Source organism: Bombus fervidus, chromosome 14, assembly GCF_041682495.2.
Source record: "Bombus fervidus isolate BK054 chromosome 14, iyBomFerv1, whole genome shotgun sequence".
Classification (NCBI taxonomy): Eukaryota; Metazoa; Arthropoda; class Insecta; order Hymenoptera; family Apidae; genus Bombus; species Bombus fervidus.
The window spans coordinates 2,433,779-2,459,632 of NC_091530.1; the positions used below are offsets into that span (position 1 = coordinate 2,433,779).

The 25,854-nt window shown below is 31.9% G+C and overlaps 6 protein-coding genes and 1 long non-coding RNA gene across 12 annotated transcripts; 3 read left to right on the forward strand and 4 right to left on the reverse strand.

The window, feature by feature from the left end:
• Nucleotides 1-280: 280 nt before the first annotated feature.
• On the reverse strand, nt 281-5,587 carry Muskelin (muskelin 1). The gene is made up of 12 exons (XM_072016739.1): nt 5,368-5,587; nt 5,078-5,147; nt 4,751-4,893; nt 4,469-4,673; nt 4,175-4,367; nt 3,861-4,096; nt 3,517-3,797; nt 3,280-3,451; nt 3,008-3,208; nt 2,718-2,909; nt 2,398-2,640; nt 281-2,307 (listed from the first exon to the last, which is right to left on the reverse strand). The coding sequence occupies exons 1-12, from the start codon at nt 5,454-5,456 to the stop codon at nt 2,065-2,067; spliced, it is 2,268 nt and encodes a 755-aa protein (XP_071872840.1). The 5' UTR covers nt 5,457-5,587; the 3' UTR covers nt 281-2,064.
• Nucleotides 4,890-5,652, forward strand: LOC139994273 (uncharacterized). Its single transcript, XR_011801596.1, has 2 exons — nt 4,890-5,198; nt 5,273-5,652. It is a non-coding gene; the product is annotated as an uncharacterized lncRNA (long non-coding RNA).
• Nucleotides 5,653-5,661: 9 nt separating this feature from the next.
• On the reverse strand, nt 5,662-10,409 carry LOC139994264 (ubiquitin-protein ligase E3C). Of its 3 annotated transcripts, none has more exons than XM_072016737.1 (5): nt 10,004-10,407; nt 9,453-9,908; nt 8,834-9,369; nt 6,711-8,752; nt 5,662-6,608 (listed from the first exon to the last, which is right to left on the reverse strand). In XM_072016737.1, the coding sequence occupies exons 2-5, from the start codon at nt 9,893-9,895 to the stop codon at nt 6,441-6,443; spliced, it is 3,189 nt and encodes a 1,062-aa protein (XP_071872838.1). In that variant the 5' UTR covers nt 9,896-9,908; nt 10,004-10,407; the 3' UTR covers nt 5,662-6,440. The 3 variants fall into 3 exon arrangements, with proteins under 3 accessions (XP_071872838.1, XP_071872837.1, XP_071872839.1); XM_072016736.1 differs by having other exon boundaries at nt 9,453-9,911; nt 10,004-10,406; XM_072016738.1 differs by having other exon boundaries at nt 6,412-6,608; nt 6,671-8,752; nt 9,453-9,911; nt 10,004-10,409.
• Nucleotides 10,410-10,609: 200 nt separating this feature from the next.
• Nucleotides 10,610-17,304, forward strand: LOC139994263 (uncharacterized). Of its 3 annotated transcripts, XM_072016733.1 has the most exons (6): nt 10,610-10,897; nt 11,433-11,616; nt 11,694-11,887; nt 13,787-13,996; nt 14,083-15,933; nt 16,042-17,304. In XM_072016733.1, exons 1-6 carry the CDS (start codon nt 10,717-10,719, stop codon nt 16,767-16,769), a joined length of 3,348 nt encoding a protein of 1,115 aa, XP_071872834.1. In that variant the 5' UTR covers nt 10,610-10,716; the 3' UTR covers nt 16,770-17,304. The 3 variants fall into 3 exon arrangements, with proteins under 3 accessions (XP_071872834.1, XP_071872833.1, XP_071872835.1); XM_072016732.1 differs by having other exon boundaries at nt 14,083-17,304; XM_072016734.1 differs by lacking the exon at nt 11,694-11,887 and having other exon boundaries at nt 10,777-10,897; nt 14,083-17,304.
• On the reverse strand, nt 11,780-13,792 carry LOC139994271 (carbohydrate sulfotransferase 9). The gene is made up of 5 exons (XM_072016750.1): nt 13,601-13,792; nt 13,295-13,534; nt 12,895-13,214; nt 12,638-12,824; nt 11,780-12,561 (listed from the first exon to the last, which is right to left on the reverse strand). The coding sequence occupies exons 2-5, from the start codon at nt 13,328-13,330 to the stop codon at nt 12,049-12,051; spliced, it is 1,056 nt and encodes a 351-aa protein (XP_071872851.1). The 5' UTR covers nt 13,331-13,534; nt 13,601-13,792; the 3' UTR covers nt 11,780-12,048.
• On the reverse strand, nt 17,148-21,188 carry LOC139994266 (solute carrier family 2, facilitated glucose transporter member 10). Of its 2 annotated transcripts, XM_072016741.1 has the most exons (6): nt 20,571-21,188; nt 19,979-20,384; nt 19,345-19,896; nt 18,914-19,260; nt 18,613-18,841; nt 17,148-18,514 (listed from the first exon to the last, which is right to left on the reverse strand). In XM_072016741.1, exons 2-6 carry the CDS (start codon nt 20,319-20,321, stop codon nt 18,267-18,269), a joined length of 1,719 nt encoding a protein of 572 aa, XP_071872842.1. In that variant the 5' UTR covers nt 20,322-20,384; nt 20,571-21,188; the 3' UTR covers nt 17,148-18,266. The 2 variants fall into 2 exon arrangements, with proteins under 2 accessions (XP_071872842.1, XP_071872843.1); XM_072016742.1 differs by having other exon boundaries at nt 19,979-21,188.
• A 1,054-nt stretch (nt 21,189-22,242) lies between these two features.
• Nucleotides 22,243-24,785, forward strand: LOC139994267 (peroxisomal N(1)-acetyl-spermine/spermidine oxidase). Its single transcript, XM_072016743.1, has 3 exons — nt 22,243-22,764; nt 23,241-23,781; nt 23,860-24,785. Exons 1-3 carry the CDS (start codon nt 22,584-22,586, stop codon nt 24,692-24,694), a joined length of 1,557 nt encoding a protein of 518 aa, XP_071872844.1. The 5' UTR covers nt 22,243-22,583; the 3' UTR covers nt 24,695-24,785.
• The last annotated feature ends 1,069 nt before the right edge of the window (nt 24,786-25,854 follow it).

Genomic DNA, 25,854 nt, shown 5'->3' on the forward strand with positions numbered 1-25,854 from the left:
CTGAAATAATTGTCTTTCTTTCGAGTAAAGGGAACGTCGAATTATCGCTAGAAACGGATAGGGTATACGAACAAGATGAAACCAGAAAAATTACATGACAATATGATTATGATTCTTAATCAATATAAATTATACTTTTATCGTTTCATCTGTAAATATCGAATAGTAATTATTTTTTTTTCCCCCCCATAATCGTATATTAGTTGACTAGAACTTCGAATATCACGTCTTTAGAATTCTACTCAACGTTCTTGTCGAATTTTATAATAAAACGATCAGATAAAATCCTGAGACAAATCTGATATTTACTATCTTGATATATATGCATAACATCGTGGAAGTAATGTTTTTCATTTGTTGAACATGTATACGCAACGTACCTTCGAATACCAACGTAACTTTCACGATCGCGTATAAAATGGATTTCGACGATAGCTGATAAACATCGAAGATACTTGTACTGCGCACACATACCAGAATCACGCTTAACTAAACCAATAATTATAACAGGTTCCCTGCCAAAAATTATTTCGTCCTATTTTCGTTGAAAATCGCAGAGAAAGATTATAACAATGAAATATTTTTAAAAAAATTTCGCATCTTTTCTCCTTGTTATGTTATTCTAATGTTCGTCGTATAGATCCACTACTTCTTATCCTATAACCGAATTATACAATCGTTTCATTCTCTAGCGCACAAAGTTATATACAAAGATACGCTTAAGAGAAATACCTTCTCGTACATGTATCTCGAATAATTAATAACGTTCACTATAATCACATTTTCGCTGTTCGTATCTTATAATGCTACAAATAACTGGTCAGACAAATACACCGATAAAGCAATGCTATGTACAGGATGTTCCGCGCATGTCATTGAATAACATTTATAATACAAAAAGATTAACAATAATGGTGGCTTTAGCTATTACTTCCTATAGTCATAGAATATATACAAGATCGCGAAAACAAAGGTAGTGCTTTTTATACCAATTCTATCACAAGCAAATATGCTGGCGCGTCTTCTTCATGATAACTGATTATTTAAATAGCGATGTAGCAATAATACAAACATAGAGTATAATAAAACATATTGCAGATATACATAGTATGCATAGAAAGCTCCATGCTTTATAACAGTTTACTATTATGTACTAAGCTTTATAACATTTATCGTGAAATATGTATAGTAAATTCTTATTATGAATATAAATGGTAATGCTAGTTTGACCTATTTCGCATGATGTACAGATGATGCTTCGATAACAATACATTGTATAAAATATTTTTAATGGCGAACAAAGCGAAGCCATAAAAATAGAAGAATATATATTTTTTAATGCGTCGCCTATTTGTTGCACTTATGTTGCTATTTCTCATTAACGTTACAACGTTTAACGAGTTTTCGTTCGAGTTTGTAAAGCATCCCTTCAGTATATACACATTGGATAAAAAAGAAATTTAAAAAATAGTCAATTTTTAATTGCTTTAAGAATGATAATCGTTTGTAGACACACGGTTAATATATATCGACAAGATAATTCTAATTTGTTAATAGTGAGAACCGATTTGAACAATGTATAATAGTACTTGGGTGAATAATTATGATACTTATCAATCGCATTCTACGAAATAAAATTAACAAATAAATCTGACAAATTTACATGTAATAAAAACAACTAGAACAATTCAATGTAAACGAAAACTCAATAAGAAAAAAATGTAAAGGATAAATTTTTGTTTTAATTTAATTTCTCGCTTAAGTGCATCACGGTGAAATATATATCGACATATGCTTTTTTCTTTCTTTTTTCCTTCCAAAAAAAGTTATCCTTTATGTAAAATAAATGAAGTTGTGTATTAATATGTCAGGGGAAGGCTGCATGCTTTATGAGAATTCTTTTCTTTTTAAAATGATACAAAGAATTACGCTATAAAAATAACGTTCCTCTTTTAAAGATAAAATTCGTTTGATATCATAGTAAATGTCTTTACACGAGAATGAAAGGAATCTTTCTGCTTTACATTTCGAAATATCCTTAATTAAATTTTAATTATTGTTGGATCACAATGGTAAAAGATCGATCAAATTAGCACGGGGTTGTGTCGATGACTCAGGAAAAAATTCTATCAGTTTATCGTATAATTCAGTTCTCAAACTATGAATATCGCGCGTAGTCGAATAACATAACGACGATGTATCCATGCTAATAAAATTTCCTAATACGGCGTCTGAACTATTTGAATTTGTGGCTTCTCCTAACGAGGAGTTTTGTTCTCTGAATAGAAGGGATGTTAACAATTGAAACTGTAACGAAGAAATGCATACATTTGAAAAGGCAACATTGGCAAGAAGTATTCGGTATTCATTCGTTACTGATTAAAAAAATGCTACTACCTCTTTCGTTTGTTCCACATCGTTATGATCAATAATTTCCGATACTTTGGTCTGTAAATATTCGAGTGCTTCGACGCTATTGTTCAAAGCTAGCTCTTTGAATTTGTGCTTTCTAATAAGTAGTTTGCATCTCTTTAGGATTTGTTCATGAGACGGTCTGCATAATTTTAATTGCCAAAAATCATCGAGACGTAAATTTGGAAGACAGGATCTACCAGGATTCCCTCCAAATAAAAAGTGAACCTAATAATATATTATGTAACGTTATTGTTGTATACTGCACGAACAGAACAATTTCTCATAAATAATATACAACAAACCTTCTTTACGTGATCATAAACCAATTGATGTGCATATCGTGGACATGGTTCATAATCTTGCATTTTACTCCAATATTTCTCTCCAACATTGTCATTTCGATAAATGCAAGACCATTTATTGTTCTTAATACTGTACACCCAAAAAGAATTTTGAACGCTATCAAATCTTTTACCTTTGTCTTTACTTAAACCCTGAATAAATAGGAATAGAAAAGAATTCAAATACTACTGTTAATGAGTGTTGCTTGTATTATAGATATGATTAACAAAAATAATCATATAATACAAACCGATAGAACATATATTTCTCCCAATTCAGGGTCGATAGTGGCTCTTTGCGTAAATCCAGCCGCCGGAACATGATTTGAATCTTTAGCACCAAAATCGTTAAATATCTGTTCAATGTGATTTGTATCAACTTCGTACGTAAAAAAATCGCTAAGATCCTCTTTACCTCTCTGACCTGCGAAAATATATAATCTCCGCAATCCCTGTAAGAGGGTGAAATTTTTCAATTATATTACATCCATGATATACATCGTACGATATTATGCATACATACAGGATGAAACAACATAGAATGACCAGCTCTAGATCTAATAGTTGGTGCGTTAGAACATGGTCTTGCAACGTCACAGGCAAGTCTGTTCCAGGTACCAGTTGGTACATGATAAGAATATAATCCAGAAAAAATGGGTTCAGGTGAACTTGACATCATAACGTGATCTTCGGAACTGTAGATAATAAATGAACATATTAGAACGTCAACTGATACAGTAGCAGCTGTTGTTTTACTTACCATGTTGGAGATACAAGAACACGACCGCCAAATATGTAAATTGTCCGTTTTTCAACATCCATAGACATTTGATGATCGAAAATTAATTGAGGTCCTCCTACGGAGAACGTGTCTTCTGATATTTGTGTCCATTTGTTCGATTCAATATCATATACAAAAAAATCACTCTTCAAATTTTCTGGCGTTCTATATTCTGCATCCAAGTATTTACCAAGAGTAAACAGTTGCCTGCGATCTGGGTCAAGGCACATTTTATGGCAAGATCTCGCGCTTGGACCACCCTATAATTTAACATTTAAATTCTCTATCGAGAATTATATATATATTATCTTTTGACAACTTACCACAGCTTCCGTATCTTTACATATAATGGTCCATTTGTTAGAAGCTATATTATACACCCACAAATCTGAAAGGTCTTGATTGCCATCCCACCCCCCAAAAAGATATAGAAGTTCTGCAGTTGGATCAAGCACCATTTGGTGGCCTCCTCTCATTCCTGGTTTACCATCATTGAATGATAACTTAGTCCAAACTGCTCTATAAGTCTGAGCATTGATATAGTCATTTAAAAGACCCACTGTATTATAAATCATATTACTTTCTAAGATTGTGTCAGAATATTATAAAACAATAAATAAAGGAGAAAAATACTCACTCATTACAGCATTACTTATGAAGCATTCAGCTTGTAAGTGGTCACCTTGTGTAACCAATAAATCATATAATCCGGTCAATCTAGGGTCTTCAAGTGGAACACCAGTAACTCTTTGCAATGTTTCTACAACTTCAGACTGATCTAGTTTTCTAAAGTGTTTCATACACAGCCTTATAACTTCTTTTTGGCGATACTGTAATATATTCGTATAGAACAAGTATGTAGAATACTTAAAACATAAACATATTGTCATAAGAAACATTATCATTTAGTTAAATATTGTTATATATTTACCGCATTAAACCATTCCATACTAGGTTTTACAATATTAACATCATCAGTACCATTTAGTTGTACATGCCAAATAGAGAAATTAAAACTAGGACCCCACGATTGCAATGGAACAATCTTTATGTACCTAACTGGAAAATAATTTTCTTCATTTCCTAATATATGTTTCAAATCAAAAGTTTCTGATACTGAATCATTTTTTAAACCACTGAAAAAGATATTAAGAATTAACAATATATAAATACACCTAAAATTATTCCTTTCTATTGCAAGTTCAACACTTACTTTTCTAAAAGTTCCATCATGTTTTCTGGCTCTAAACTGCCATATATCTTGAACTTTTTTATGTTACATACATGTGTTTTCTCGTATTTACCAAATGTAATTGTTTTCACAATCGAGGGAAATCGCAATTTCAATATAAGAAACTGAAAAATCCAAATTATCTATTGTACACATTTATTATGGAATATTAGTTTCAGCGACATAAAATAACGAATATTTTTTTGACGTAATTAAAGAAAGACTCGTAATTTGAATATCTCTATAAATTTCGCAGCAATGTTTTCAACCTTTTGATTGTAAATCGTGTTATTTTTAAGCAATGTTTACCTGTGGATAAGTGTCAATATCGGAAGACCAGCGCGATGTCTGATCTGATGGTTTATTTATAAGGATATTTCTAAAAAAAGAAAAAGAGAATATTATTTTAATACTTGACGAAAAATCCGGCGTAATTAATGCAAATATTCATTTCATAATTTCACATATAGTGGTTCTTATCGTTCAACATAACCGTCGTTTTAGGTTAGAGAATCATTACCATGTAATAACTGATTTTTGTTCTATAATTACGAAATGTATTCAAAGGAAAATCGTTTAAATACTAGTAAAGTGCTTACTCTGGTACATAGGATGAAGAAAAACTGGAGCATTTATAAATTTTGAACTCCAAAACTTTTTGAAAATTGCTACTCTCCTTGGACGCCATGTTACACAAATGACATAAGCTTTAACACTAAATACATATGTGTACCATTTTTATAGATACATATCTAAGGACGAGTGCTGTATGAAAACATGACCCGATGAACGATTTAATGTCCTTAATGTACAATTTAATTTTGCAGTTAATTGTAATTAATTTTCATTTAAATAAATTTCAGTTGAAATTTTTAATATTTTAAGACAGTCTATTCTCTATTTGTGTACAACCTTTATTAAAACATAGAACACTATTTGTAAAATTCAAATTACATATTTGTAATAAATGTAGATATAACGCTTCAGGACTTTTCATTATTTACACTAAATTAACGAATTCATAAATACATATATTCTATTCTCTGATGTATATTTAATATTGATATATAGTTGCCGGTAATTATGATGGAATACAAAAAATATACACAATTTACAGTTATAGGCCAAGGGCAGAAAAGTTATAACAAATGAAATATATGTGTTTTTTGTGTATGTATGTATGTGTGTGTGTGTGTATATCTATGCATATATGTGTGCGTATATATGGATGTATACATATATGCACATAAGTTGGTATATATAAAGTAGGGTAATATAACGTATTTTTACAAACAATACATGTTCGTTCACTGTACTGATAGTTGTCTCCTTAATAGACATTACCGCTAATTAATTGGCCCCTCCTTACAATGTTATATTTTTATTGCCTGATCCGACAAAGATTTCTCAAATTATTCTGCCCTCTGGCGGGCGAAAATATGGCTCAAATGAAATCTGTTTTGTCCTTACTCGCTGTTATAAATAAACACATTATATTTAAAGCACTTAATTAACATCAAATCACCTATCCATTAATGAATTATGACAACTTTTGCATTCGTAGTTTGTTTTCAAGTACGTGCTTAATGTTAATTACGTTTACAATTTATATACAATCAGGTATCATCGATTTAACTAAAAGGATTTGCTTAAAATTAGGAAAAAATTGAGCTTAACTCAATTCGAAACCTGCACCAGCTTGTATCGCATATAAAAGTTTTTCGCGTAGAGTTTTCTCATCTGGAAATTCTGGTAGCTTTAACAGATTCATACAGGTACTGGAAGTCGGCAAGCGATCAACACTGCCGGCATGTTGAATACAAAAAGGCGGATCAAGTTCCTAGAAAAAAATCAACATATATTTATATGTATATCCATCTATTTATATACATATACACGTACCTATCGATTAGTCATCAAAAAAGAAATAACCGCTTTGTACCTTAAATCCAAGTAAAGGCGGTCGACTGCAGCTCGTAACGAATTTGAGTAACTGTCCTTTTTGCTGGTCGTTAAATTCATTAACAACTTTCCAAAATGCAATGATTGTCGGATGATCAGGGGCATATCCTCCTGTGTAGTTAGTATGCAATTTTAAGTCGTTCACATCGACCGGGATTTGTGCACCCGATATCAAAACTTGCAGCTCCTTATTATTAAACATTTGAAGCCAATCCAAGGGAATCACACTACCTATACCTTGTTTGAATGCATAACATTGCGCTCTAATCTGCTTATTTAACTTATAATCGGCCATCAAATGAATATATTCGATACGATTATGATTTGTAACAGGAATATTAGCACCGCCTGGTTTTAATTCATCGATTCGTCTTTCACCAAGTTCATCCGATAATACAGTGAAATCCAAACCAAGATCCGCAACATCGCCTTTGTAACTTTTTAGGTACAAAAGGTTCCTATACATAATCGGATCTAAGGAAGCTAAATGATGAACATCAACGTCTGACTGACGTCCAACGATCTTTGATAGAAAAAATTCTGCGAACGGAAGTTCGACTAATAAATTCTCGTATAAAGCTTTTCCAAGAATTCTACCGATAAAATAATAATGCTTCGGGAAATCGTCAACCAATAATTGTACTGTAGGATTTGGATACAGCATATTATCCTTGGTAAGCCTGAAAAAGCCTCTGTTAGGGTCGAAGCTTGTTTTTAACAATTCCGATAAAAATTCTCTAAACAGACCACCACCGTCTACACCAGCTTCTTCTAAACCAGCTGTATTAAAAAGCTGTACACGCATTTTTAATCGCAATTCTGGCTCATTTTCCGGTGACAATTTCTCAAACGCATCCTCGTAGAGGTAGTTTCTTCTTACCGATATTTGTATCGACGGTCCTTGCATGAAGTGCGTCAGTTCACCTTGTTGTTCCGTTTTATCTCGATAAATCAACGATTGAAATGCCACTACTCGATTATTAAACGGCACAACAAATGGTATTTCGCGAAGGAGTGTCAACGTTCGAACTTCTTTTGCGGAAAGAGGTGGCCCTTCTTCTAAGTCTTCTCGGGTGAACACTCGTAATCCTTGGAAGGGAATATACCCTCTCAATCTACGTCTGCGAAATGTGAAATCTTGAGGTTTATCAATTGGTATTACAATATTCGAAGCTATCCAATGCCCTTCTGGACAAAATTGCCGTCTTAAGTCTCGCATATGCAGCTGGCGTAATAAGCCGACTGTTACTTTGAACAAATGCGTCCACATTTGCGTGTCCTGTTGGTTTTGCAGAGAACACGAAGGACCAAGAACAGCTCTCTTATAATCGTCTCGTACGGTCGGCCGACTATCGGGAAATGCAAGCTCTACCAAACCTAAGCAAACGCCTTTTAAATGACTTGACAGCAATACCAGTTCTGAAGTAGTAAATGGCATCGTTTGTTGTCCGTTAATGTCTAAAGATTGATCTTGAATGAAAAATTCCGTGTCGTGTAACGTTGCTATAAGTAAACTAAACAGTGAACAAAATACAGCTAACAGTGGAACTATTTTTTTCGTATCTTCCGTAGAAAGACCAATTCCCCGTGATATGATTTGTAAGAGAGGGGTTGCTCCACCAAATAGGGACATTTGACAAGCCGATAATAGAGCAGACCATAAATTCTTTAAAAATGCTGGCTTAAAAGCGAGCATATATAATAGTTTATACTTATGAATGGCTAATTTGTCAGTAATTAGCAAATGGTGACAAAGTTGGCACAATGGTTGCAATACAGCTGGATCTTTGCTTCGATCTACCGCTAAGAGTATTCCTTGAACACGTTGCTCTTCATTCAGCATTTCTATACATTCATGTAAAATATCGGCTTGATCCTGATCAATCATATTTGCAGTAGATTCAGAGTCCGAATCACTTCCTTGTTCTATGTTTTCTTCGACAGTTAATGGTATTATAGTTGAACTCATAGATGCAAGAACTTGTAAATAATTAATAACAACATCTTTAGATTTGCATGTGGCTGTAATAAAGAGGAAATTTCATTAATTAATGTTCTTTTCTATTTTCATTAATTGTACTGTCAACTATTTTGTATACTTACAAATTCGATTTGATTCCAGAGATAAAATGGAATAAAGTAAACTTATTGTTGGTTCTAGTTCAATTCTATCGATACATTTTATTAGTTGATTATATGGAAACTCTACAAATTCGGATAATGATGGAATGATAAACATTCTTATTGGATCAGATATTTTAGAAGATAATATACTTTTACAAAGTTCTTGTAAAACAAGCATAGAGAAATTGTCTTCATGTTCTAAAAAAGAAATTAAATCTAATGGTCGTTTAATCATGTCCAGTAAACATTTTGAAATTGGTGTTGGTGCAACAGAGGTTGGTTCTAACATAGATGGGACTTTATTATCTATTAATTTTCTTAATTGATCAAAATATTTATGTTTTATCAAATAAATAAAAATATTTCCTAGATATTTATAACTATTTTCATGTAGAACTTTTTCTGCATCTTCTCGACTTGTAAATGTTTCTAATGCTCTTAATGGTATAGCCAATGAATAAGCTCCATTCATTAAAGCTTCTGAGTTATGTTGCATACACATGCGAAGAATCCATCTGTATATATGACATACATTTTATTCACATTTTTAAACAATAGGTAACACTTACTATGTCGTGTTTTTTGCTGTACAACTTACCTTAATCTCCATAGCCATTCTGGACAATTCACGCATTTCTGTTTGATTTCTTGTTGGTGTTTCAAAAAATGTTGAAGTATCCAAACTAGTCTGCTAGCATCCAAGGTGTGATTATAAAAGAACAATAACTTTTGGAAATATATTGTTAACTCATCTAAATTTAAATTTCTACGACTACTTATTTGTTGTTCTTCATCAAATTCTTTTCGTTTAATTATTTTCATATGCTTCCTTACTATGAAACCACGTATAAGTGCTTGAATCTTTAGTGCTGCATTGTGTCTTTTACGCTGTTGTTCTCGTTTTAAACGTTCTAACTGTGCATGCTGCAACAGAACTGACTTCTCATCTCTTCTACTTGCACCTGCTAAATTTTGCTGTGGTTTACGTCTGTAATCTCCTTCAAAACTGTACATGATGTTTCGATTTCTTTTTAATAGCATAACATTCCTATTCCTTCTTTTGAAAAAAAAATAATAACAATACCAATTAACAGTTTTTTCTGTGATTGAATATATTTGAGAATGAGCAATAATTTTTTCAGTACTTACAATGTGGCAAAGTTGATGACAGTTTTACTCAATGATTCACAAGCCTTTCTGATATATTTCAAACATAAATATTTTGCAGAAAAGTATCATTTCTTAATAATTGAAAAATATTGTCATTTGTCTTTGTATTCTCGACAATAGTTAATGTGATTCCAAAATTAATGGCATCGCCGGTTTTGTTCAAAATTCTAATTTATTTAGAGTTAAAAATTTTTTTGCTCTATAAGGTTAAGATGTACAATAATTACTACTTTTCTCGATTTATATTGCGGTACAATTTTCGTTGAAAATTAAACTATGGGTATATTCTCAGAAGAACATTTATTTTGTGAAAATGTCAGCAAAAAGCAACTAGCACCAGATCGTACGTATACGTCTAGTCATCAAATACTCGCCATATTTTATTTCACCGACATGTTGAAAATCGTAGATATTATATGCGCCTGCGTGTGTGTATATGCAGGTTTTGCGTACAATGTGTTGTAAAATTTATGCCTGTATATGTCCATGATTTTCCTTCGATGAATCAAGCTAACTCTGCATATTCAATTCTATTTTTCGAAGGAATAACTTGATAACATACTTGAAAAGATACTTAATAACTTAAAATATACCGTACTTAATGACATAAAGAATTTTAAGTAAAGAAAAAGTGGAAAGTATGTGGCTGATTTCGGAACGCGTTTCATTTGTTGTGTAAAATTAAATCAAGAATGGCCGGGAAGATGGCGGCGGCAGAGTTAAAACATGATAATGTTTCGTGCTATGAAACTGTGAAAAAAGATGTATCGATAATAACATTACACAGGGAAATAGAATGTTATCAATTTAGATTGTTAGACTTATTGTACTACTTAACTTCTGTCAGTTTTTTTTTCATCGATATAGCAACAGGTGAACAAAGAATGAATGTTTACTCCGTATTCCTTGTAATGAAATGCCTTTCTTTGTATGAAAAATAGTACAATTTATTAAAGAATATATTTCAATAGGTATAAAGAATAATTATTGAATCGATGTATGTTTAATACGGTCTCTATATTTAAACCTGAATATTACAATTGCAATAATTTAGTACATATTCATTGTATTTGTATATATTTTTTTAATGAAATAATTATAACAATGTAAGATAAAAATTACATCTTAAAATTATCTATAAGTTCTGTGTATTTCTTTTATACTTAGGGTATAGTATATAATGAGTATAAGCTTGGACTGAATGATCTTTCCTAAAATTATTTATATTACATGACAACTAAAATTTTTTAAATTTTTACATAAGTGAAAAATATATATATTTGAAACATAAAAATGAAGTTGTGTTCTTTGAAACAATAAAATAAATGTGACAGAAGATATGTTTAATATTTTGATATACACATAAAAAATATATAATAGTTACCATGAAATAAAATTTTTGTTATAGATAGTATTGTATTTATGGAATACTTTTTACAAGGGGAATTTGTTTGGGGATGCTTTGCTTTGAGCTTTACAATTTTACCTGCAGGTGTTATTCAAATATTTAGTCTGAGATGGTATCACAGCGATGGTTCCATTAAGAACATACATTGGTTATTACATTTTTTATTCTTGGGAGTATTACACAGGTATTGTGTTAAGTTTGTTTTTACCAGCCAGCAGTTAGTTGTGTTTTTTCTGATAGGGTGAATAATTTTATTTCTAGGTATTTAATTTTACTTTACTCCACAATATATTCATTAAGGAACAAACGATTTGTGAAGGATAAAAATTGGGTATATAGACAGGAAAGTGATATATGTATGTTGCATTTATTTGAGTCATTTATGGGGGCTGCTCCACAATTAATATTGCAACTGTATATCATGGCAGTATTACGTTATACACCATTATGGACAAGTAAGAACAAATAAAACAGTTATCTTAATCCAAAAAATTTAAAAAGTGTTAATTCTATGGCAGAGATTATTATTGCTTAAGTTGTATTAAAAAGAATTAAATGTAACTTTTAGATTTATTATGCTTTTGTTTCTACTGTTACTCTTATATATCTTGAGATATTATACGGGTAAATAGGAAAAAAGTTTAAAATCATTTTCATAAACTTTGTTAATTTCATCGAGCAATGATCTAGGAACATTTTGCATGTATTGTTTAACTAAAGTAGTAGTTGTAACTCCATGTGGATTTATATTTTTCAAGTCATTTTTTTCATACAGGTATTTATTTAAACCTAATTCTTGTATTAAGAACTTTTGATCTCTATCAAAAGTATCAAATTTTAAAATGTAATTATACCGAATTAAACAAGGTTCACAAGTATCGATAAATGGTGCCCAATGTTCATCAAAATATTTTTCTTCCACTATAAATCGAAGAAATTCAGTAAACGTGGGTTCTACTTTTGTTTCATTTGGTTTTCTATAGCGATGGTATTTGTGTACTATATGACGTCCAAATCTTTTATAATAATAATCTCTTCCTTCTATATGTTCTAATTTATCCCTATATGCAGATACTAAACGTTCAAATGGATGACGCACTATTAGAAATTTCGTTGTTGTATTTAACTTCTGCAACAAGAATGTTTAGCATTCGAATATTTGTATATTATATTTTGTTACTTTGTATTCTTTGTTTATTACATACTTGATACACTTTTTTAACATCTCGATCACGTGGAAATGCTTTTCTAACAATAGTATTAATCTGCAAAATATTTTTGCGAATCAATTCCATAGCTGATTCTGTTAATACACCTCCAAGTGTAGCAAAGTGCTTCATCCAAGTAGAACTTGCTGCTTTATATATAGGACACCACGATAATCCATGTGTTCTGTAGAATATAAATTCAATAAATTTACACTTTACAATGTAATAGATGCAGTAAATTATGTAATACTCACGTATCAATAATCATATTCGATAATACATTGTCTAAGTTTGAGCTTGTTCTATCAATGATTTTACAATATTGTTCTAATTCATTTTTTCTAGAATTTAATTGCATTCTTATATTCCTCATCTCTTCTATTGAAAACATGGCTATAGTAGATTTATTGCTTATTAGATTACTATGCTTATAATTTTCATTGTTGATATAATTTGCAATTTTTACATGTTTGCTTGCATGTAAATATGAATTACATAGTAAATTTAATAATAATATAAACAACATAAATATTATAACAAATATCATAACTAACTTTAATAGTATAAGTTGTCTCTGTAGAAAAATAGTTCATGTATAATATAAACGGCTTATTATTTTAATATTTATATTAAATAGATAATAGTAGTACTCACTTGTAGTCCTGAGAACATGTTAGTAAAAACATACATATATTTCACTTTCAAATAATATAAATGCGCTATTACTGTTTAAAATAATAATACTTTTGAGACATAGAAGTATTAGAATTTAAAGAATTGGAAGAGAAACTAATATTGTATGACTGCATATCTTCACATCCTTTGACCCGCCCCCATAGATAACAAAGGCAGTGGCATAGATATAATTGTCAGTATTCTATCTTCTTGTAGACTCTAAGATGTTTTGTTACTAGAAACCAATTACACGGTTCTATCTAAGCATTCTATTTGGAAACTTACAGCACTGAAACTTTAAAAATAATGTTCTCTTCTCCCAGTAGGGTGGGTGTTTGTAGTGCTAAAAATAATATAACTGCCACTGTCACTGTCACTGACTAAAGGCTTTGAGCAAATACAAATGATAATTATCTTAAAAATAAAAAAATCAACAACGTTTAATACATTTTAAAATAAATAATTAAATAGGTTTATCCGCTGTAGTCTCCTTTTGTTCATTGAGCTGGGCTATAAGTACATATACAAAAGCTATGCACAAAATAAATCCTGATCATAATGAAGCAACATGGATAGTACTGACTCTTCAAGGTCTTTGGCGAGCTGGAATGCTGATATCCAGAATAGCTGTTTTGGTTTTAACAGTAATTTGTTTAAAAGAGTGGTCTTTATTGTTTCTTGGTAAGTATGAGAGAGAGAACTAGCAAGATTGCTCAAAATAAACTCATGTCTTTCACGTAGTTCGTGTTGCACTCTGAATGTTACAGGATTCCACTGGCTTTTTATGACCATTTGGGTACTTCTTCAAAACACAGACTTTTGCCCAACTGTATGGGAAGAGCGTATTTATAATTGTATTATAGGATTTATTTATTGCTTCGATTTTTTTAATTTACGCGTAGGCAAATCTCGGTATCGAGTATTCGTGTTTTACTCTGTCATTGTAATAGAAAACATAGTCTTTTTAGTCGTATTTGTATTATGTTTTAAAGATACGATAAAAGCTGAAGAAATAGCGATAATGACAGGTTTAATAATTGGAGGAATGATTATCGGCTTGATGAGCATGTTGTTCTACTATGGAAAATTTCACCCATCAAAAATCGGAGGTATATCTAAAGCTACCGATGAAAGCTCTAAAACCGTAATCAACAAAGCTGTCACCCCTAGATCTTTCAAACAGTATTATCCCAATTCATTCGCGTCGTCCTCTTGTTCTATTGATCATTCTCCAAGGGCTACTTCCGAGGAAATCACCACGGATAAACAGTACTTATTAACTAATATCGTACAAAATTCGGAATGTACGGAAAATGGTATTATCAACCAAATCTGTCAAATTGAAAGCGAACCAGCAACAACTGCTATTTGCCTTATTTCGGAGTGCGAGTCGGCGCACAACATTTCGAAAGACGAAAATATGTCGTCGAGCGGCCTACAAAAAAATACATTTTCCGTAACTGGTGACAATACCTGCGAATATCTTGAAATTCAAAACGATTGTAACGATTCCAATGAGAAAGATATTCATCGCCAGAAACGCAGAGGTATTTGTTTGCCAACGACCCATGGATTAGATATAGACAAAGATGTTTCAACAAAAGATCCAAATTCTTGTCTTCCATTGCAAAAGAGACGAGGTATCTGTTTCTCAAATCAGCTTATCCTTGAAATGGAGAACGATGTCCAGGAAAAGGTTGTGACCAATAGAAATTTGGTACCGGACGTAAGTACGAAACGCGACAAATTAGAAGAATGTTCTCGTGGTAATATTTGCGAGGATATTAACAGTATTACATTGTTAAGAGAGAGATTGGAAACTCCAACGATTTTTAACGATACTTGCGAGAAAATTGCAACAGAGGAAACGGAAAAATTGACGAAGGAGTTGCAGCAGAGGGATGAAACGATGAGTTGTGTTACCTCGATCCATGACTATGAGAATGTTTGTCCTCTTGGTGTGGCTAGACCACCGTGGTGCATTCGTAGTTGGAAAGGATATACGGATATAGAAACTTACATCCATGACGATAGCGTTGTCAGAGACAGGAGAAGAGATACTTTAACAAGTACAACTACCGGCACTACTTACAGTTCTGAGTTTTCCGACACGACTTGCGCGAGTTCGGTATTAAGAGGAATTCTGAAGCAAGACGATTATCTCGACACGCTTACATATGATTTGATAGATTCTCGAGAGTTAAAAACGTCATACAATGAGGATATTTCTACGAAAAGAATCTCTGACATTGACGAACAAAACCCCACTCTGTATATCGCGAAGCCGGTGGTAATAGATGATAAAGGTGGAATGTTCGCATTGGATACCATCTTGGAGGAACATGATGAAATTACCACGAAAGAAAAATTTGAATATACCCAACCCGGTCCTGATTCGGTTAGTACGTTAGTTAGTACGATAGATCAAATCAGGAAATATACCGCGGAAAATTCTCCTAGGCATGTCTATCATACCACGGGTAGTCAATGGGAAGACTTTGATCCGAAAAATTTGATAAAGAAGGCGCAGCTGACGAAAGCGTTGTTTAAAAATGACTCCGCTACGTGTAACAGAAATTACATTAATTGCTTGGACGAATCAGAATCGATTGTTCGAGGTAAATGCGAAATAGACACCATCAAAGATTTAGTTAAATATTGTACGATAGAATCGATTAAGAAGACGCCTTTGATAGATGCTATACTTTCCGATTCACCCATTTTAGGAAATAAAGCGAAGCTGCAAAAACAAGCTTCTATCGCACATCAAAAGGATGAATCCGATTCAAAGGAGAACGATTTATACGTTGAAATGAGTCCATTGGTACCTGTTGAAAATGTTAAGGTTGTACATAATAATTTATCCGAGATAGTATCCTCTAATATCATGAATATGAATTCTACGGATGTTACGCGGGCAGCCACTATGCCAAATATTTCCATGCAATCGGCAAAGTCGAATTCCAATAATAATGAGGAAAAATTAGAACCGTCCGACGATAAACGTAAAAAACCGATTAATTATCCGAAACGAAAATTTTCTCTGTTAAAAGAAAAATTTGAATCCAAGTCGCAATTAGTTTACGTTGTTACACCGAATAATGCTATTAAAATTGGACAATCCACTGCCTCTTCGGAATTAGATGCATCGAAAAAGAATGTCTCGGTAATTTTAAAAAAGTCATCCGATTGTACAAGGTACGACAAAGAAAATTTAGCTCCTGTCGCATCGTTTAAAGTTAGTCACGAAAAGAACACTTCGAACGATAGATGTCATTCAAATCGAGATAATATCGATCTTATTTACGAAAACGATAAGTCTTTGTGCGGCAGCGATTTAAATTTGAAAGAAAGAAGACATATATTTTTGGAGCAAGTTTTATCGCCGCCGAAATTATTAACATGGAATAAAAGAAAGTCTTTCAATGGATCTACTGTGAAAAAACCTGCATAAGATTAGTTACATAGAATAAATAAGATTTTTAATAGTTCCAAAATAAGATTGTAATAGTGATTTAATATGATTAATGTACTTAATTGTTGTTCGTTAGGATAAAAGTTTTTGCAAGAGTGATACTTAATTTTATTTCATAGAATATGTCATTTTCCCGTACTCGCGCGATTAATTTTAATCGATCGAAGTAAAAGAGGAAATAAGAATAATGTATATACATATAATTCAGAAATCGAATTTAATACGCAATACATGAGAATGTTCTTAAGTTTTACAAGTCGACTGAATGATGTAAAGTAATGCACATTAATATTTTCATAAAACTGGAATAAGTTACTCGTCAGAGTAACATCATTTTTACATGTAAGGAAAAAACAGTTATATTTTCTATACATTTTATTAAGTACGTAAACCAACTGTATCATTGCCAAGTACAATATTACATTTTACAATATTGTAAATCTGCAATAATTATACATATGAAAATTATTTTTATATACAGCAATGTTATGTATAATAAAAGATTTTTTACATAGTGATATTTATTTTAAATGGCACCGATGAACATTACACGTTATTGTTATACGTAGAGAAATCGCAATGAACACCCAAATGAACATCATAAAATTGATATTTGAAGAATTCTATACGCGTAGCGATACGTATAATGAAAAAGATGACTATTCTTAATACGAGGTGATATATATTATATAACATATACATTTCCTTATTGAAATTTCTAAGGTACTAAATATTGAAATTTCTAAACATAATTTGATCTGTTGTTACACTATAAAATATCTAATTCTCAACATATCTAGTCTAATACTTGATTACTAATCACACCTTCTTAATTAAACTTTTCATAGAAGTGAGTATTATAAAAAGTGTCATTGAATAACATTAAAAATTATAATAAAATACATAAAACATGTATAAATAATGAAAAAAATTATTACTTAGGTAATCTTTTACTTAATAAATTGAGAAAAGATAAACAGTTGAAATTCAAAAACTAGTCAGTCTTTCGCATCGAAAATGTTTTACATATTTCGATATTCTTTAGTACGTTTGTGTGATATGTTCTGTAATAATTTGTAGTTAAGAAAATTTTTATTGAAATACGTGTGTGTTACTTTTATGCAATATTTGTTGAACACAATACTTTATAGAAGAGTTACGACTTTGCAAAACGAGATGAAGTTAATAGTATTTGGAATACTTTCGTAGACACATAGGGATTACATGTAATTATTGGATTATCCTGAAACTTGCTGTAGTTTTTAAACTGTTCACTTTGAATGACTATAATGTTACTGAAATCTTTTTGAAATGACTTTGAAAAGACTTTGAAACGATCAATGATAAAACAGCAATAGCAATTATAAAACAAGTTTATTGACTCTCTGTGACCTACAAATGATCTTGAACCTGATAATTAAAAACTACGGAAAACTTTTAAGATAATCCAATACTTTGATAGTCGGAATTTTATTTTCAAATTAGAGTACTTTGCCCGTTACTCGCGTTTTCGTCATATTTTCTAATCCATTGAATATGACAAATGAGCGGTAAACTACGTAAATTATTACATATACGTGTTCCGAGAGAAATTTTCCGTAATTCTTGTGCAACCTGATGTAGGGACTTACCTTTTGTTTCGGGAATGAATAAAAAAACATAAAATATTGTAACGAGGCACATGAAGCTATAAAACAAATAGGATCCGGCTAGTGTCAATGATCCTGAAAGAAGAACAATTATATACATATGTTGGATAAGAAATATTGTTTATTAGATATTATTTAAAATACATGAAAAAGAAAAGTTGGAGGAAACTTACTGGTCATAGCACTGACAGATTCTGTGGCAATAATATGTGTTATCCATATTACAATAGAAACGAAACTAATACATTTCCCCCGTATAGCTGCAGGGAAAACTTCTGTAAGATTTAAAAGTGGTACTGGTCCAAGTCCTAAAGCATATGCTGCTTCATATACAAGTAATGTTATTACTGCTAAAATACGTAAACCACCTGTTAGACCTTCAGAAACAGCAATATTCTGTGTCTGCAATAAAATAAAAACAATTCTATTGAATTCTTTTAATGATCGTAAATATACCAAATAAAAGAAATATACTTCGCAAGATGCTTTGATTTGCGTCCAGGTTTCCGGGCTGGGTGGGATTATAGCTAATGGAGTCGGCAATAAAGGGAATGGTGGTGGTGATCCAGTAGGTAAAATCGAATGAATTTTAACTTCTTCGTTATGATGATTCTTGCAATGGTTATTTACAACATCTAAATTATCGTCGCCCCTGTCTATCGTAGCAAGTAAAGACAATAATGATATTGTTGTCATACAAATAGTTGCCGATGTAATTAGAGCTGTTCGACGTCCACATCTTTCTACTATAACCAGAGATAACATCGTACTAAATACCTTCACGATGCCAAGGGATATTAAAGCTGTGACTTCTGCAACGTCTGTGAAACGAATAAAGCAAGAAATGTTCATGTAAACACAAAACAAAGAAATGGAAAAAAGGAATATATGATTATAATACTTACTAGAGCAAATGCCTAATAATGCAAACAATCTTGGTGCATAATGCAAAACTTGTCGTTTTCCAGTACCTTGTTGCAATATCAGTAAGAAAGCCATGATCATTAAAGTCTCAAAAATCGTATACCAAGCTTTTTTGGACGATGTCTTCGAAACGTTTGCCATTCTTTTATAAAGTAAGAATGGCGGAGATCGTTGAAGAAATATAATGGTTATTATACATGCAGCTAAAGCAGGAACAGCTGTTATACCAATGGAAAATCGCCACTGATAGTCTATATTTTTTATAGCAGCAGCAATGACTGAAACCAAGAATCCAGTAGCTGTGCCCAAGTGATATAACATTATATTATATCCGCGTTTATTTGGCTCGGATACTTCTGCCATATATATGCAGTGAGCTATTGCTGAAACAGATCCAGAATATCCGCAAATTATCCGAGCGACAAGTAACAAGATATAATGATTTGCCAAAGCTGATAATGTGGCGCCAAAAGTTAGGAAAACGAGCGTTGATATCATTGCCCAACGTCGACCGAATGAATCGATTAAGAAACCTATAAAGTATTGTGTCGTTAGTGTCATCCATTTTATTAATTTTTATATTTCTATATTTTTTAGAAATTTATCTACACTTACCACCCGTTAAACCACCAAAAAGAGCTCCAACGAACCAAATACTAATAACAAAATCCTTTTCAAAGCAATTCAAATTGAATTCATGTTTGATCAAAGGAGCTATAGGTTTTGCAATGCTCATATCACTTCCAAAAGCAATACCTGCAAAAACTGCTACCATGGAAACGAAAATAGTTTTATTTCCTGATGTCAATGGTGTTAAGTTGTCGTTTGGTTTAGGAAGTGGTTTCCTTAAATTTTTCGGTGGTAAACATTGATAATCATTTGGGACTTTACTTATAGATGTTTCGGTAGTTTTATTTGCACTGTTTAACAGTATTGTAGTATCTTCTTCGTCTGACATTTTTCTTCAATATACGTAGTAGTAAGTACATAAAAATCGCATTAAGGAGAGTACCTATAGATCCTAAAACATGAACTTTATCAATTTAAAGAAATAAATTAATTATAATCAATGTTGCTAATACCGATGACAATCTTCGAATAAATGTAAATTTGTAAGAAAATCCAAGTTCCAATTTTTCAGGAACATTTACATGTATTGACGCGATCGACAACATACTAAGTAAAATAATTTTAATACGATACTTACCGTTTGCAGAAAACGAAAGTAGAAAAAAATGTTACTGTTTACTTTCGTTGATTTGACATTTGCAGTTTAGATTTGTAGATCCAAGAATTGACAGTTCTCATGACGTTTAGATATAGAGCGCCATCTTACAAGATATTTGAAACAAGAAGATTCAGCTATGCGCAAAAGCGAGACACAGCCTTACTAGAGAAAGGTAAATACGAACAGATATATAGAATCGAGAGAAAATTTCCATTTGTTTTCACTTGAAATTATCGAGATGTTTATATAGAAAGCGAGAAGAATGATAAAATGAAAGAATTGTTAAGGATCTATGATCGAATAAAGTGGTTCATGAGTAATTTGAGTTCTTAAATTTTTCTGTGGATGTCGCTGTTTGTATCTTTACGTGTGGCTCCACCCTTGGCGTACATCGCGCGCTGTACGAGCGATGCTGCTAGTTGTCTATCGGATTCGAGTTGTTCAAAGTATATTTTGGAAATTCAAGATTCACTTTGTCGCGAATCCTCCCTTCAAACGTTATCATATATGTTCTTTTATTAATGAATAGCTACATTATTTGTTACATGCTATGAACCACTGATATTTCATATAATTTATGCCAAGGCGGAGATGTGCGCTCCGTAGGTGTGTAATGTGGTTCAATTTGAAGACTTTCTCGATCCTCGATCAGGGGTATATGGAGATCGCTCGTGAAATCTATATTCGGAAGAGTAGTAGTGGGGTAAACGATTTATTAACATTAGAGACGAAATGAGAATGCTCACGCCTGTAGTTCTAATTACTTCACAGTACAGGCGCTGCCCCATGCGGCCAAGTGCTGAATTTAACTAAAATTAGCATATACAAGAACCTATAAAATTAGGAATATGTACTGTTTGGCTGTAATTTAGCATAGACAAGAACCTATTGAGTTCCATGCTACAAGAACCTCCTCCAGCAGTCGCTTGGCGTTCGTCACCCTACTCTGTGGAAAGCGTCAACATTTGAGAGTGTCATAAATTAAACCTTCCCCCGTATGATGCCATGGGCCAGCCGGCTCGGACGTTTTCTAACTGCGACGCCTGGTTTTTTCGAGTGTTATTTGTACAATCGTCGATGTAGGCGAACGTCGAAGTAGAATTACGCGAATTCAGTATTTCCGATTCTACAGAACGTGCTGTAAACGTAACTGCCTTGAATTCGCCTTTAGTATTTTCTTATAGCAATTCTTTCTTAAATATTGCGTTTTGTGATAATACAGGAAACATTCGATTTTTTTGCACAAAAATCGGGACCCAAGTGTTGCGATAATGGAAATGTAGAAACGATTCTATTTCTCGAAATTGAGATCTCAGACGTGTCGAACGTAGGAAATGATAATGCGAGTGAAAGAGAAAGGACCGAGAATCGAAGCCATCAACAAATAGGATCGCGATAAGCTAAGACCTTTAACTCAAAATTCAAACTTTTTTATTTTTGATTTATTATAAATGAAAATATATGATCTCATATACAAGGTTGTTGAATTCGTCTTAACAAACACCATCGTACGTACTAAGGAAAAAGGATATGTGATTGAAAAGATATTTATGTTATAATGCTAGTGTACAAGCACATAGGACAGATCCCTAAATTTAAGCTTAAATGCATAGGATCTTGTATATACTAAATTGCGACCAAAGAGGTCAGATCCCTCATTTTATAGGTTCTTGTATATGCTAACTCTAGTTTCCTTCACTGCTTAGCCGTATGGTGCAGCACTAGTTCGGGAATAACCAGGATCATAAGCGAGAGCACTCTCATTTCCTCTCTGATTTGTATGTTGCGATCTGTGGTTTGCGGTATTTTGGATATACGTTAAAATGGAAAACGTCAAAAAACTTTGAATAGATTTTAATGAAGTACTTTTGAATGACAATGCTAGAAAGTATGATGGTTGAATCAAAATGAGAAAGAACGTTCTTAACCGTCTTTCCTTTTAAATAAATATTAATAAGCTATGTAAATTTTGCCATTGACAACTGATATGATATGATCATGGCGGAATCTACGAAGACAGAGGATGATAAAATTAAGTGTAACATTTTAATCGTCGGAGCTGGAATGGCTGGATTGTCAGCTGCAAATCATTTACTGAAGAATCAAGAGACCGATTTTTTGATTGTCGAAGCACGAGGTCGCATAGGTGGGCGTATAATCGCTACCAAAATCGGTGAGCTTCTACTTAACCTATTTTAGAACTTTCTCAATCAATAAGTATTTCGATTCTTGGTCTTTACTTTTGATTTTAATCGACCGATTTACCTATCTTCTTAATATGATTGTTACATTATAATATGTACCTGAATTGTTATTTTCTTATATTATGTATTTATAATATTCAATCATTGTTGCAATCATAGAAAATGTAAATTGAAGATTGTATCATTACATTTATATTTTGTACAAATTATTTCTTGATAAACACGCAAAAATAGATGAAGTACAAAAGGTATTAAGAGTTTGTTGACCTATGCATTTATACTTTGGTTAGGACTTTAATAACACTGCCATTAAAAGATAGATTCTTTTTAAAAAATAAAACAAAAATAGAAATTTGTATATATGTGTACATATGAATTTTAATTTCTTATGGAAATAATTATATAAAAACTTTTAAAATTTAAATACCCATGTACTTTAATACAGGCAATGAAAAAGTAGAATTAGGAGCAAATTGGATCCATGGTGTCCTAGGGAATCCAATGTTTGAATTAGCTATGGCAAATGGATTAATAGATATAGTACATGTACCAAGGCCTCATAAAGTCGTAGCTGCTATGGAAGATGGGAAACAATTGCCTTTTCCAGTTTTGCAAGAAATTTATGAAGCTTATGTGTGTTTTTTAAGAAGATGCGAGGAATATTTCTTAAGTACTTATAGCCCCCCAGATGGAATAAACAATGTTGGAGCACATGTGTCATTAGAGGCTGAGATTTATTTATCAACCTTGCCATCCGAAGAAAGAAGAATCAGGCAGTTATTGTTTGACTGTTTACTCAAAAGAGAAACTTGTATTACTGGCTGTGATAGCATGGAAGATGTCGATTTGTTGGAAATGGGATCTTATGCTGAACTTCAAGGTGGAAATATTAGTCTTCCAAATGGATACAGTGCTATATTAGAACCAGTTTCAAAACACATACCAAAGAGCACCATTCTAACTAAACATGTTGTCACTAAGATTAGGTAAACATAGCTTCAAATTGGTTTCTTTTCAATGTTAAATTTATGCTATGGATTCTCACATAAATATATTAATTATAGGTGGCAAAGAAACAAATGCATGGACAATGAAAATTCTAATGACTGTTCTAATACAAATTCACCTATCGAAATACAATGTGAAAATGGAAAAACAATATTAGCTGATCATGTGATTTGTACATTGCCATTAGGAGTACTTAAGGAAAAAGCTAATGATATATTTGAACCACCTTTACCAAATAACAAACTTGAAGCCATAGATAGACTTTTATTTGGTGCTGTAGATAAAATATTTTTAGAATATGAAAGACCATTTTTAAATCCTGGTGTGTCAGAAATAATGCTCCTATGGGATGATAGAGGACTGTCAGAGGAAGAGAAGCAGGACATTAGTAAAACATGGTTCAGAAAGATCTATTCTTTTACGAAAATTTCGGAAACTCTATTACTGGGTTGGATATCAGGAAAAGCTGCTGAATACATGGAGAAATTAAGTGGAGCGGAAGTAGCAGAAGTATGCACATCAATATTAAGGAGATTTCTTAACGATCCGTTTGTACCAGCACCAAAAAATTGTTTGTGCACCTCGTGGCATTCACAGCCATATACGCGTGGTTCCTACACTGCTATGGCTGTTGGTGCAAGTCAATTAGACATTCATTGTTTAGCTGAGCCTATATTACAAGAAGATGATCCTTCGAAAATAGTAATAGCGTTTGCAGGTGAACATACGCATTCTTCCTTTTATAGTACGGTACACGGTGCGTATTTAACCGGCCGGACCGCTGCCCAAGCACTTTTGGACTCGAGAAAGAACGAAAAGAATTCATTGAGTCTTAGTTGCGAAGACACAAGTGATCTAAGTTCATGGATACAAGGAATTTCTCTAAATTAAATATTAAAAGTTGTTTTAAGAAAAGATGAATCGGAAGTTATTCTCTATATCGAAATTTTCACACAATTGAGCACAATTTATTATCGTGGTACGAAGAATATTTTACACACTGTCGAAATCGATGACAATTGTGATTTATAGATGTTTGGTATTAACGCGAAATCTTGTGAACTATTTTAATTTTGTAAATAATATAGCGAATTGTTTATATTATGTACATAACAACGCCTGTTTAAAATTTTAAGACTTTATAAATATGTATTTTGCGATTTGATCTACTATCATACTTTTCTTCTTAAATAATCGAGAAAAGAATGACAGTATGAAAATCGTATCACGAAAACATGCTTCATTTTATAGGGTCACCTAACATCAGCTATACAAATTTTATATAATTAACGCTATCATAAGTGCTTTTTATCCTTAATAGAAATTCAGACAATTTAGTGATCGCTAATCACTGCATTAAATAATGAATTGATTTCTATCTCTCTATAAATAAAGTGAATGTAACATGATCTTACTTTGATAAAGAAATAAAATTAAACATCTATATTTGTATAGCAAATTTAGTAATGTTTGTTGTTATATCTATACATATATCTTTGACTATATATAGACGATAATGGAAAAAATATCAAAATTGTACAATTCCAAAATTGTCAGTTGTTTTATCGAATTTATTCTTATTTCTGAATTTTTATATGCTGTTATTTGAAAGTATTATTATAAAGTGCATTTCATCTAGTCATATTACGTTATTATGCATTATAGTTTTTAAATATGCAACAAAAATATCCTTTATCTTTTATATGTTTCTTTTTAATGCAAATAATGTATCAGCTTCTAATAAAATTAATCAGTGATCTACAATATGAATCAGTCCTGCATATCCATTTTGCAAACAAGACAATAGAAATATGTAGGTGACCATAAATTATGTTTAAAATGTGATAGAAGCCCTTGCAATACTATTGTTTTCTTACGTACATTTAATACTACTCTAAGATTCTTTTTAATAGATATTACAGATTTTTAACATCCCAAATATACATTTATTTTTCTGCAACTGCCACTTAATATTACTCATGACAACGCAAATCGAAATGTAATTGATAAAACCAAAAAAAAATGTTATATTATGCACAGATAGAATTACG

Excerpts from the sequence above, each read along its gene's own strand:
- LOC139994264 (XM_072016737.1), bottom strand. The coding sequence starts at position 9,895 with ATGCTATTAAAAAGAAATCGAAACATCATGTACAGTTTTGAAGGAGAT. Across the intron at positions 9,370-9,452 it reads GAATGGCTATGGAGATTAAG|ATGGATTCTTCGCATGTGTA; the intron begins GTAAGTTGTACA and ends TCATATATACAG. Across the intron at positions 6,609-6,710 it reads CGCCTTTACTTGGATTTAAG|GAACTTGATCCGCCTTTTTG; the intron begins GTACAAAGCGGT and ends ATTTTTTTCTAG.
- LOC139994263 (XM_072016732.1), top strand. The coding sequence starts at position 10,717 with ATGGCCGGGAAGATGGCGGCGGCAGAGTTAAAACATGATAATGTTTCG. Across the intron at positions 11,617-11,693 it reads TTCTTGGGAGTATTACACAG|GTATTTAATTTTACTTTACT; the intron begins GTATTGTGTTAA and ends TTTTATTTCTAG. Across the intron at positions 11,888-13,786 it reads TTATACACCATTATGGACAA|GTTTATCCGCTGTAGTCTCC; the intron begins GTAAGAACAAAT and ends ATAATTAAATAG.
- LOC139994271 (XM_072016750.1), bottom strand. The coding sequence starts at position 13,330 with ATGTATGTTTTTACTAACATGTTCTCAGGACTACAA. Across the intron at positions 13,215-13,294 it reads ACATGTTCTCAGGACTACAA|AGACAACTTATACTATTAAA; the intron begins GTGAGTACTACT and ends ATTTTTCTACAG. Across the intron at positions 12,825-12,894 it reads TCGAATATGATTATTGATAC|AACACATGGATTATCGTGGT; the intron begins GTGAGTATTACA and ends TATATTCTACAG.
- Muskelin (XM_072016739.1), bottom strand. The coding sequence starts at position 5,456 with ATGGCGTCCAAGGAGAGTAGCAATTTTCAAAAAGTTTTGGAGTTCAAA. Across the intron at positions 4,097-4,174 it reads CATAAGTAATGCTGTAATGA|TGGGTCTTTTAAATGACTAT; the intron begins GTGAGTATTTTT and ends TTTATAATACAG. Across the intron at positions 2,641-2,717 it reads TTTATGATCACGTAAAGAAG|GTTCACTTTTTATTTGGAGG; the intron begins GTTTGTTGTATA and ends ATATATTATTAG.
- LOC139994266 (XM_072016741.1), bottom strand. The coding sequence starts at position 20,321 with ATGTCAGACGAAGAAGATACTACAATACTGTTAAACAGTGCAAATAAA. Across the intron at positions 19,897-19,978 it reads TTTTGGTGGTTTAACGGGTG|GTTTCTTAATCGATTCATTC; the intron begins GTAAGTGTAGAT and ends AATACTTTATAG. Across the intron at positions 19,261-19,344 it reads ATTATTAGGCATTTGCTCTA|ACGTTGCAGAAGTCACAGCT; the intron begins GTAAGTATTATA and ends TTCGTTTCACAG.
- LOC139994267 (XM_072016743.1), top strand. The coding sequence starts at position 22,584 with ATGATCATGGCGGAATCTACGAAGACAGAGGATGATAAAATTAAGTGT. Across the intron at positions 22,765-23,240 it reads TATAATCGCTACCAAAATCG|GCAATGAAAAAGTAGAATTA; the intron begins GTGAGCTTCTAC and ends ACTTTAATACAG. Across the intron at positions 23,782-23,859 it reads CATGTTGTCACTAAGATTAG|GTGGCAAAGAAACAAATGCA; the intron begins GTAAACATAGCT and ends TATTAATTATAG.